The following is a 12,212-nucleotide window of genomic DNA, read 5'->3' as shown; positions in this document are numbered from 1 at the left end:
TCTGCTTGTTGGAGTAAGTGAGGTGGCCTACTGGAAAGAGAGTAGCACTGTTTTCAGCACTGCTTTTTCTTTTATAACTATAAAAGGGGAGAAATCTGTACAGAAATGTCTAATTGTACGTATGACATCTGGTAAGATTACAGCATTATTCCTATAGCTTTATTTTTAAAAAAAAATCTCTTACCTTTTCCCCATTAACTGAAACACTGAGTATTCCAATGCTGACCTGCAACCACCGGTCAGTTGGATTAAAAATGCTAAGAACCGTCTGTGATGCAATTCCCACGCAACAGGCATTAGGGAACTTCAATTCTTCCGGTACTTTTACATGTCCTTTGGAAGAAAACACACTTCAGTTAGCTCCAAGTACCCAGAAGCAAATCAGCACCCAGGCTGCCACCGTGTCAAGTTTATAAACTCATCTAACAAACACTTTGTTATGGCAATGAAATACTTGACTCCTGCAGTTTTCATAAGAATGCTTTCTGTAAGCATGATACTCAAAATTTCTATCAATTGCTTCTGATTTGCATCCTTCTTGGAGTTCTACTGTCACAAACAAAAATACTCATGAAAATACCACATCCCATGCAGACAATAACCCACAAAGCATGTGTGTATATATATATACACACACACCCCTTACATAAAATACTCAGCGTTCACAATTTAATCAGTACAATCCAACTCAGAAAATGCAAATATCAATATTACAACATCTTTAGAACAATTTCATTGACAAATAACCTAGAAAAGTGTTCATACATTTTTTGCCACAGAAAATACTGAGTATTCCTAGAGTAGATTTTTGCTGTAGAACTGCTGTCATCAGAAGTTATCATCAAATCAGAAAGAAAACCTGCTTGAAGTATTTTATTTCCAGGAAGTCCTTACTTTGAAAATATTCAGAATAAACAACTCTTTGAGAGCATCTGCAACATTATAAGACAACTCAAAACTCAAATGGAGATGAGAGTTTTCTGGTATGCCAAGGATCAATCTTCATGACGTCCAGAAACCCACTAATGGGTACTCATGTCAAATTAAAAATTTGACTTCTCAGACACACATAATCACCTGAAGAAGTTTTAGTTACTTGAGTAACAAGCTTTATTTTAAAGCCTCACACTCTTATTCCCCTCCAAAAAAAGAAAATTTAGCACAAGTATGAAGGTGAAAATATAAGCTGTGACTACCATCACTGGAAATTTAGTTCAAAAAACTCCTTTGCCAAAAATCAAGTTTAGCCTACATAGATATTCAGAGTTCAAAAACATGTACAAAAACCTAAAAATTATGTCTATTAAAAACAGGCAAAGAGTAAGATTGTTCAAAGTTAGTACATTTTAAAATGGTAGAATAAGATGAATGATTTAGAACAATTAATAAACAGGAAATAACCTATAAACTATCATAAATTCAGACCTTCAACCCCACTAGCTTGTTATTTTGTCTGAAAGAATTAGCCAAAAAAATGTATAGCAAAAAACAACTAGAGATCACAGGTTAAAAGAATAATAATTGGCATTGCTTAGGTTTAAAGCTAAGACAAGATACAGAGAAACAGTAGGATGTACTGAAGGCAGCTTGTCTTTCCCCTTCATAATCGGAAAACAGCTTAAGCTCTCCACTCTCCTCGGATTTTTTGGCTTGACTGACTGCTAATAGCAAGTAAGGCTCAAGACAGAAATGTCATCTACTTTCCAGATAAAATAACAACTGAATTTCTAGAGCTTGACTTGTCATGCCAAGCATAAACTGCAGCTAGGATTTCTCTTCCTCCTATGAAAGACAGTTCTAGATCCTTTAAACAAACACAAAACCACCGAATGCTGAAATTCTTCTTGATCATAAAAAATTTCTTTTAAGACCCTTAGGGAGGACTCTAAGAATAGACACCAAATTCAGAGATCATCATTAAATAAGGAAAATTAGTAATACCTCTTTTTAAATTAACAAAGCTTCCATAAAGAATAATTGTGGTTACACTTAGTAGTCATTTTTACTGTAAGGTTAGCATCATCATTATCATCCTTCTTGCCCACAGCTGTATTTTAAACACACTCTAAACACCACACTTACCAATACCAGGTGACTTTGACGACTCCCACTCATTTCTATCAGCTCCAAGAGGTTGTCCAGTACATGATTTTATATTTAAGATATTCTTGTTCCAGGAAGTAGAGTGTGGATTACAAAGTGAAGCTGCACCTAAAGAGCCAGGACCAATATTTGGACCTAAAGGAATTCCTACCATAAGTGGGTTCTCTACATGTCCTGCTGGGATACTGGAACAAGGAATCCCTGCTGGAAGAACAAAACCTGCAGAGCTGCAGCCATGAAACTGAGACAAAACTGTTTTTCCAGTGGATGGTATGTTTCCCAGATGTTGAGGTGCAAATGGAGTCATTGCAAGAGAATGTCCTGTAAGCAACGTGGGAACAGAAGAACTTGCTTGACTCTCGGAGGTAATGACACAGGATTTTAAACTTGAAATAGGAACATATTGTTCACCAGATGAGTTTTGACTGAATGGCATGTAAGTGCTTAATCCAGGATATACAGGTAATACATTCAAGGATGGTAATCCTTGTCTCTGTGCTTTGCTTGTTTGATCCTGCCACACTTCCTGGGCGTCATTAGCACAATGTGGCTGAAAGATGCAGAATTTACTTGGTAAAGCTGACTGAACATGGTCTAACTCTTTATGATTTGCTGCTACATCTGAAGGAATAGATGCCAGCTGCTTTTCTTTCTTCAGAAAACTTTCTTTGGAAAGCTCTTGACCCAGTACATCATCAAGCTTTCTTTTAAGACCCTCAAGTTCATTTTCTTCTGATTTCTGGTCAATATTAAGCAGTGCTTCTTTTCTATTTGTTTGACATGACTGGTCTTCCAGATTTTCATTTCTATGTTCCTGCAAAGGAGTTGGGCTGGCTTGAATTATTGTTGTGCTCAGTTCACTAGCATCTTCACTCTAGTAAACAAAGATGATATGCAGTATTACAAATTTCAGAAAAGCAAGTAGGGTACATAAAAGACAACAGACCTTAATGCTGGTATTGCCATCCAATATAAATAACCAAGTTTGGCCAGTCTCATCCGAAGTTTTGGTTTTGTAACATCTGTGACTCCTCACCTTCAAAAATAAAACCTTTGACTTCAACCTGTTTGCTGTCTAAAGTGATGTTCCAGCTAGGTGTAGTGGGGCTGGCTGGGAGGCAGTGCATTTAATATAATTTATTTCTGAACTTAAATTTCTGAAACTCAGGAGTAGTGGAACAGAATACCTCTTCTCTATGCACAGCATGTCCTAAACTGTTCTGAAACACAGTTTTTCTAATTTGTAAGTATTTTGACAATTTAAGGGTTTGATTTGAGAGGGAAGGGGAGGTGTTGTATTGTTTGTTTTAAAGAAAGAGAATACTTATTTAGACTTCAGGATTTTTCTTACCCAGTAAATCTCTGGATTATGTATTACAGCTGTGTTCTTAAGGGTACTGTCAGATGCAGAGACGTATGTTAACCTGCTCATGCTAGGACTTGAGTAAACTGACTGAGGTAGTACACTCCCTTTGCAAGAAGATTCCTGATAACATGGTGTGCAAGTAAAGTCAGTTTCAGACCTGAAAAACAGATTAAAAAGTATGTCAGTATCAGAACACACTTGTAATGCTGCCCCCAAGAAAATCAATGCTACACATTAGTTATACTATTCTAAAAGTCAATTTACTTAGCCATTCTACTTAATACGGTCAGCAGAAATGAGAAATCAGCTCCAAATCAACCTTTACAAGTTCCGGTTTTGATGTACATAAAGCTGACTTTCACTGGATATAAATGGATAAGGCAAAGCATCAGAGTTCCACAGCTGAACTCAGATGCCAAGGTCAGAGAAACAACACAATACTTGGATCTATCTAGATGGAAGAATGTCAAATGAAATCATTCAACATCCCAGGCATCACACATTAGTATTTTCTATTTGCTGCTGAGATTCTCATCATTTCACACACCTGAAAACACAGGATCTCTCACCACTTTGCCAAACAAGAAGAGATAATAAAAAAACAATTAAAGTCATTGACAATTTTAACTGGAAATCCTAATGTCTACATAACACACTTGCAAAACTACACATACTTCTGCCCATTTTAACTTCTGAGAAAAGCCAGACAGCCTGTAATTCTACACCATGTACAACACACTAACTGTAGTTAAGTATCAAGCAGTGAATTTAAAGTTTAAGGCAAAGAAATCAGTTGCCTCCTCTTTTTAATGAGAATGTACATAGCCATTGGCTACTGGCCACGTTTATAAGTTTAAGACTACACAACCAACTGAGTTTTAATCTTAAAGTTTATGTAACACTTATTGTTATGGGAGTTTATTTAAAAAACACTTCCCTTCCAGTTGCTAAGAAAGTTTTACATCTTAGACACAAGCTGTAGTTTCAAAATATGAAGTGGTCAAAAGCAAGACAAATATTTCTACCCATCCTCTCTCACAACAAGTACTGGTACATATCATAGAACCAAACTAAGTTAAATATTTATAAGTTCAAAACATATCTTCATTGGTCTATATAATGTCAAACTTTACTTGCATATAATTAACAGCATAATCCCCAACCAAGTGCCTTTATTTGTAATAGATGAATTACACTAGAACAACAATGAATAAATATGGGATTTTGTAGCTCCATCAACACAAAGTTCAGGTATCTAATGTATCTGACTAGCTAAAAGGCGGAATATTTTGTATTCTTGCATTACTGGATAATCCTGAGCAGAAACAGCGATGTTCTTATCCAGCATCTCTGCCTCATCAGGACAGTGAGGAAAATTAAAAGTTCACAATTGCTTAAAGCTGCTTCTCCATACACATAATAAAAGCAAACAAAAAGCTTAGACTAAAAATTAAATCTTAGCATAATAACAGTCTTCTACAAACTGAGATCAAGGACAACATTCAAACTAAAACTCGATCCCTCAAAAATCCTCATGAAGCATTAGTATTTCTTATAACCTGCACCAAGAAGTTTACCCTGAAAATGCTGTTCCAGAAGTCTCACTAGGAGAAGAGTGAATTAGTGGTGAAGTTGAAGGTCTGAAGCTACACTGCTCATCCTCCAGAGGCTGCAAGTCACCTTCAGGTAGAATGGGTTTATGCTCTGGTGAATAAACAGAATTTAGTAACAGTGTTTATTTATGCACAGGGAACAAGCCTACTGCCAAGAAAAGCTTTTCAACAACTGGTTACATTTATATGGGTTTACTTACCGGTACTATTCTGGGAAGCTGGGGAGAGCTGCTCAAAAGTTACATGCTTCCCATTCCTGCCACAACCAGTATTGGCATCTCTGTATCTTTTCTCTATGTTTGCGTTTTGCTTCTTTGCATCACTGTTCAATTTCTGTGTAGGCTTTACTTTTGTAGGGCTTACTGAGACATATTTACTAGATTGCTTGGGACGTTTTAAGGTGTTGAGTGACAGATTATTTCCTGTATTTCTCTCCACCAAATCACTACATGGGTCAGGAACAGCATTTGTTGTTTGATCTACTGTTTCTGTGTCTTCCCTGATGCCACATCTACTAGTAAGATCGTTGGTCTGGTAAGCAAGTGGACTTCTCTGTGCCGCTTCCATTTTTGCTGCTAAAGGAATTCCACTCTCCTTTGCTTCATTTCCAGTAGGTGAGGTTTGGGTATCAAGCGTATCTGATCTATGATCAGCATTCACTAACTGTAAATATTTATGATTTAGTAAATCTGACAACTTTTCTGAACATTTAACACTATTTGCAGTTGTAGCTTCATGGTTGGGAACAGCAGACAAACTAGAAAAATTCTGCCTATTGTTTTCTTCATTAAAATAACCCAGACAATGCTTCTCTCTTTCTTGCTGCTTGCTATGATTATTTATCGAGTCTTCTGCAAGAGTATCCTTATTTTTACCTTTATCCAGCAAAAAGGTATCAGGCATAAGGTTCTGGACAGATGCTTCATGTTTCACAATACTCTCATAATCACTTTCATGGCCAATCTCATCTGTTTTTTTGAGGTATTTTTCCAGATCAAATGCACTATTTTCCTCATTGTTGGATAACACCTGATTAGCAGACAGTTCCATCTCTTTAACAATTCCAGGAAAGAAACACATTCTTTTACTTTTAGTAGGGAGTGCCATCATCATAGCAGCTAGCTGGGAAGGATCAGCACTGGAGGAAGCATTAGCAATAGCAGATGCAATTGTGCTAATACTCAGGACAGAGTCAGAATGATTAGATAATCCATCTTCAAGCTTGTCTTTATGAATTGCATCCTACAACAAACCAAAATGAGTTAAGCACCAAATTAAGATTTTTTTTTTTAGTGTTTTGTTTAAATTATTTTGCTTTTCAGTATACAGTAATATATATACACTTCTAGTTGTCACATTTTAATCACATGTCCAGAAGAAACACTGCAATAGGCATAATTCTAATCACACTGATTTTTTTAAGTCTACTCCACAAAGTTTTCTTAAAACCTTAATTAAAGATTGCCTGCTAGGAAGCCTTAGTTCCTGTAAAACTTTTTAAATCTTGAAATGTTTTAATTTAGTTAGAAGAACTAGGAGTAAAATCCCATCAGGAGCAAACAGCAGAAAAGAAACTACCACAACCAAAACCACAGTATCTTCCCAATTAACTCTGAATCACCTGCCTCTCTACAAGGGGAAGACAAACCTATTTCCAGTTTTCTCTGTCACTGCGTTGGTTTTTTTTTAGTTTGCACATTGGAAATTCTTAGCAAAGGGCATGGACTAAGTAGACAGTCATGTTCAGACCACAATCTCTTCCCACCTCTCTTAGATACACATACATTGAGGAAGAAAAGAAAAAAGACGTCTGCCTGTAGATATGCATGTGTGTCTTCACAACATCCTGATAAAAAGACCGATGAAATATGGAGCAGTTAAGTAGACCATGACTCAGCTGAAAACTGGCCAAATTGCCAGGCTTCAAGGGTTGTGATCAGCAGCACAAAGTCCAGCAGGATGCCAGCCACTCATTAGTGGAGTGCCCCAGGGATCAAGATGGGAGCCAGTACTGTCCAACACCTTCATTAATGATGTAGATGATGGGGCAGAGTGAACCCTCAGCAAGTTTGATCATCATACAAAATTGAGAGGTGCAGTTGATACACCAGGAGAGCAGGCTGTCATTGAGAGGAACTACAAGAGGCCAGAAAAACAGGCTGAAAATAATCTCATGAAAATCAAAGGGAAATGCCAAGATTAGCACCTGGGGAGGAATAACCCCATGCACCCATACAGCCAGGGAAACAACCAGCTGGAAAGCAGCTTGGCAGAAAAGGACTTGGGAGTCCTTGCAGACATGAAGTTGACCATGAACCAGCAATGCGTCCTTTTAGCAAAGGTGGCCAACAGCATCCTGGGATGGGTAAGAGAGAGTTGCCAGCAGGGAGGTGGTGATCCTTCCCTTCTACTCAGCACTGCTGCAACCGTATCTGGAGTGCTGTGTCCAGTTACAGTCTCCCCAGTAGGAGACACACAGACATACTGGAGAGAGCCTAGTGAAGGGCCAAAAAGATGAATAGAGGTTGGAGCATCTGTCATATGAGAAGAGAGCTGGAACTGTTGAGCCTCAAGACGACAAGACCAGGGGGAAATCTTATCAGTGTGTATAAATACCTGACAGAAAGAAGAGGGGGGCAAGGAGTAAAGAAGATGGATCCAGACTCTTCTCTGAGGTATTCAGTAAGAAAGGAGGCAATGGGCACAGTTTTAAAACCAGAAAATTCTACTTAAATATAAGGAAAAGATTTTTAATGTCAACATGATCAAACATTGGTACAGGTTTCCCAGAGAGGACCCAGATAGACTACAGTCTCTATCCTTGGAGATATTCAAAACATGACCAGACCCTGATCAACCTGTTCTGTTTGACCTGGTTTTGAGCAAGAAGGGATGGACTAGATGATCTCCAGGAGTGCCTTCTGACCTCAACCATTCTGTGATTTGTCTGTGTTTCTCAACATTTCACCGTCCGTATCAGACAGAGGGTGACCTAAACTTGTACAAATAGAGGGTAAGGTAGATTAGAATCTGGATATACATTATCAAAACCCCAAATTACTCATTTTGTATCTAGAACAATAGGGATAAGGATAATTTAGAAAGAAAAGCAATTATGGCAGTACATTGTCAGATGAGCAATCCAACCAATCCTTCTGCATTTAAGCCTACAACTTTCATTATCTGACCAGCTAAACCATGTCATACTTGATAGTTACTGATTCCTTTCAGTAACCATGTAGAAGGGCTGTTTCTGTAACTGAAAGGGTCTGTATGCATTCCGCCTGATCAAAAAAAGAACATGACATCTTAAGGAAGAGAAGGTAGGTGTCTAGGATTACCAAATTGAATATACACTTTTTTCAGACTTACACCACATAAATATTTTTGAATTTTATCAAGTAAAAGACTTTATCCACATGCTAAAGACAAGCTGTTTCATTTAAAAAAAAATAGAAAGGAAAGACATAGCTGAAATTCAGAAACTTGACTGCAGAATGTTGGTAGTCTAGGAATCTCTGAAAAAGCTATGGGCTGACAGACCAAGCAACTCCAAAAGTGAAGCCCGGAGAAAAAGGAAAATGAGATCATGATAGTAACACCTGACTCACTATAGGATCAAGGTTTTCTAATAAAACCATCCTAAAAAACAGTGGCACCCGCTAGGATTCAAATGATTAGTATAAAAAGCAGTGGAGATGATATGAAAGTCCAAATTTAGCTGTGTTCAAAGAAACAAAAATAATTACAATTATTTGAATTTTGTTCAAGTTCATAGTTGCACTTAATAAAAAAATACAAGAGAAATACCTTTACTTTAATTTTCGTAGCATCTTCTGTATTAACACTTTTATGTATTCCAACTGCAGTATCCATCCCATGCCATGCACCTTCACAGCCAGTAGAATTTGCATGGTTTTTTGTTTGTGCTTCTAAGTCATCTAAGAACAAAGAAAAAGACAGTAAATGAATTTACTGTAAGTAAATTGTCTGAACACCTGCATTCTTGGGATAGACATATTCCCTTAATGCTCTACAGAAAAAAGAGCTGCTATAAAGGCACAAATCCAAATACTGCAAGCATGAATTGTTTCCTGTACAGTACTCAAAGTTTACATTCAAGTCACAAAATTAGCTGGCATTATGAATACAATGCTCACACTCTTCAAATTTTATTTTCAGGTAGCTTACCATATTAACATAAGCTAAACAAACCTTTTCATAAAATGGTGTTTGCAAGATAATATTAACACAGACCAAACTCCAGTAGAAAACTAGAATTAAACCCAAGTAAAGCCAGTGCTGGAGACAGGGTTTGACTGAGGTAGACAGCAGTGAACTGGTGATTTTGAAAGATTATGTTTAGGAGGAACAGGTACGTTTCTGAAACCAATCAAAGCCACCAGTAGTCTTCTGGATTAGGAGATCAAACCCAAACTAGGATGTACTGTTCACATGATATCTAGAGGGTTGTTTCAACAAATGAGTTCCTGCTGGCCTCCCTAGAACACTAAAACCAACTTTTAAAGATATTCTGATCACTGAGAAAAGTAGTATGAAACAACAAAAATTTTTTGTTTGTTTGGGGAGGGCTTGTTTTGTTTGTTTTTTATTTCTGTTCTTATAGTAGATATTTGAGGTTTGGATATACTTTGTGTTACAAGTTACACCCTCTTCAGGTTGCTGACCTCTCAGCTTCCTCTCCATCTGCTGCTCCTTAAGCAGGAACTGCACACTGATATTGCTGATAAAGATTATTATTGCCAGTACTACTGAAAATCAGATAGCAGTACTTAGTATCTCAGACACAAAGTGACACAAATACCTATTATCTCTAGCATTTACAGCAACCCTCATTTCAAAAGAGCTACAAAGCACATTAGGGTATTTTTCTATTATTCAAAGCAACAATTATAGTATAATTTAATTGAGCAGAGGTCATGATCTCAATGAACTCATGGTATTTTTTGACAAGAATTCAGACTATTGTATAGTGAATTTAGGCACACTAACACTAGGTTTTAAAAAAACAAAAATCATTAGAGACCCTTTAAAAATATTTGCAAGGTGCCAGCATGAGGAAAATCACAGCTGTAAAGCTGTTTCAAGGAAGTAGGCTCCGTAAATACCCAATGGATATTTTTCACCAACGCAAAAAAGTATTTAAGTCACTGCACTGACTGGACAAGCAGGTTCAAAGACTGATGTTGCCACAGTTCAGTCAAGAGCAGTAGAGCTGCTTTAAAATGGACTCATCCTTTCCTAAATATACCTTAAGTTGATAAGCATACGTATGCAACAAAATACACGCTGTGACCTTTACATAAAACTTTGGAGGAATCTCCTAAATTATTAGTTTAAGTTAAGCAGTTATCATGGGAGTGTTAACTGTTGGGGTTTTTTTTTAAGATCACAGGAAAAAATGTAGACTATGTTTTATGCACACACTGTCAGGTCAGCTACAACCCAAACTATTTTCCTTCTTTCCCTATATCCTCTATATCTATATATGTAAACAGACCAATTTTCTGGGGGTTTTGTTTGTTTGGGTTTTGGCAACACATTTATATAGCTTTTTCAACAGGAGAACTCTGAAAAGACTTTTAATTATTACAAGACATTCTGGTAGTTTTCCAGTATCTGAGACAATTTAGGGTAGTACTTGGTATTAGACTGTTCTCTCTTGTAAGTGTTTAGGTTCAGGGTTTTTCTGGGGGAAGGGGAGGTGCTCACAGCAAAAAAGACACTTGGCGAATGAAAACTAGAGGCTTTTTATTACAGATTAACAGTCTTTAATAGCTATATGCAAGTAATTCTTAACTGCTGTTATAAACACTGTCTAGGGCTGACCCTTCAGTTCTATAATTACCTGAAAACACCTCAGACAATTGTGAAATCTCTTGGCCGTTGTCACCTCCTGATGAATCAGATTGCCTTAGCAAAGCAACAGGTTGCCTTTTCTTCGGAGATGTAATATAGTAACCAAAAGATGGCTATAAAAAAAAATTACCCCAGAATACAGCATGAGTAAATTGAATCATTAATAAATAGGTTCAGTGGACTTGCAAAGCAGTTTCAGCCACAGTCCCTCCCTGGTTGGTGTTTGGCTCTCATACACCTGCTAAGTAACACATGCCTCCTAGCATTGCAAATGCCTATAATCCAAATACATACACTCCCAATACATACATAAAATAAACTAACAATTTCTTTATACCAGTTAGACAAAAGAAATTGCTCTCATCATCTCTGCCTGGAGGATGCTCTGCTGCTCAGCCTCTGAATGTGCCAGAACAGAACATGCCAACTCTACCAATCCGCTTTTGACTTTGTCCCATTGTACACGCTTTCCTGCTCTTTTTTTTTTTGGCTTGTTTGCAACACAGATGAGATACTGCCTACCAACAGCAGATAAGGGACAGGTGTCCGATAGATGCAAGAAGCATATGTTGGTAAGTAAGGGTCTAGATGACTACATTTTCACTGAAGTTGGGCATTTGACTAGACAGCACATCAAGTATCAACAGCTATACAAATACACCCTCGCTGTTCAAACACCCCTGTCTGAGCAGCATTTCTTTCAGCTGCTATTTGCTTGGACCTCCAACATGCACCCTGTATATGGTGTACTTTTCTCTCTCTAATCCTACACATAATTAGTTCCTGACCAAAAGGTGAAGATCCAGATTCATTGATAACACCAGTCTTCACATCAGAAATTCCAAATGGGAAACAAAAGCCAACCCAGACCTGTCACGCATAAAGAATTTCCTTTGCAAGTGAATAGAAAAGTAGTCCTCAAGTAATTAGTTACAACATTTTTTTAAAAAAGTGCTAGATGTTGTTCTTGTCCTTTCCTTGTGTCTTAACATAAACATTAAGATACATACCCGTTTCACATCACTGCCTCCACCAAGACAACCAAGTGCTTCAGATCTCTGACCAAAGAACTCCCCCAAGGACAAATGTAAATAACTGGCATCTTTATCAAGATCAGGTGTTCTCAGCAGAATGCAGCTATTAGCAGATTTCCATGATGTATCTGCTAACTCAGATGCATTCAGAATGTCTACTTTTTCTACCTGCAGATAAAGAGATTTCAGAAGTTGTAATTTGCAAATAAATTAGAA

The 12,212-nt window shown here is 37.4% G+C and overlaps 1 protein-coding gene across 1 annotated transcript in view; it reads right to left on the bottom strand.

Annotated features, from left to right (window-relative positions):
* CEP192 (centrosomal protein 192) overlaps positions 1 to 12,212 on the bottom strand; it is an 88,440-nt gene that overhangs the window by 41,371 nt on the left and 34,857 nt on the right. Inside the window, exons 21-28 of the mRNA XM_074897472.1 lie at positions 11,973 to 12,164; positions 10,952 to 11,075; positions 8,893 to 9,023; positions 5,283 to 6,324; positions 5,047 to 5,173; positions 3,455 to 3,626; positions 2,083 to 2,977; positions 185 to 333 (exon numbers count right to left, since the gene is read on the bottom strand). Of these exons, the coding sequence (XP_074753573.1) occupies positions 185 to 333; positions 2,083 to 2,977; positions 3,455 to 3,626; positions 5,047 to 5,173; positions 5,283 to 6,324; positions 8,893 to 9,023; positions 10,952 to 11,075; positions 11,973 to 12,164 (2,832 nt within the window). The remainder of the gene's footprint in view (positions 1 to 184; positions 334 to 2,082; positions 2,978 to 3,454; positions 3,627 to 5,046; positions 5,174 to 5,282; positions 6,325 to 8,892; positions 9,024 to 10,951; positions 11,076 to 11,972; positions 12,165 to 12,212) is intronic.

Source organism: Athene noctua, chromosome 2, assembly GCF_965140245.1.
Source record: "Athene noctua chromosome 2, bAthNoc1.hap1.1, whole genome shotgun sequence".
In the NCBI taxonomy this organism is placed as follows: domain Eukaryota; kingdom Metazoa; phylum Chordata; class Aves; order Strigiformes; family Strigidae; genus Athene; species Athene noctua.
The sequence above is the reverse complement of the archived record's forward strand: the minus strand, read 5'-3'. Positions and strand labels throughout refer to the sequence as shown.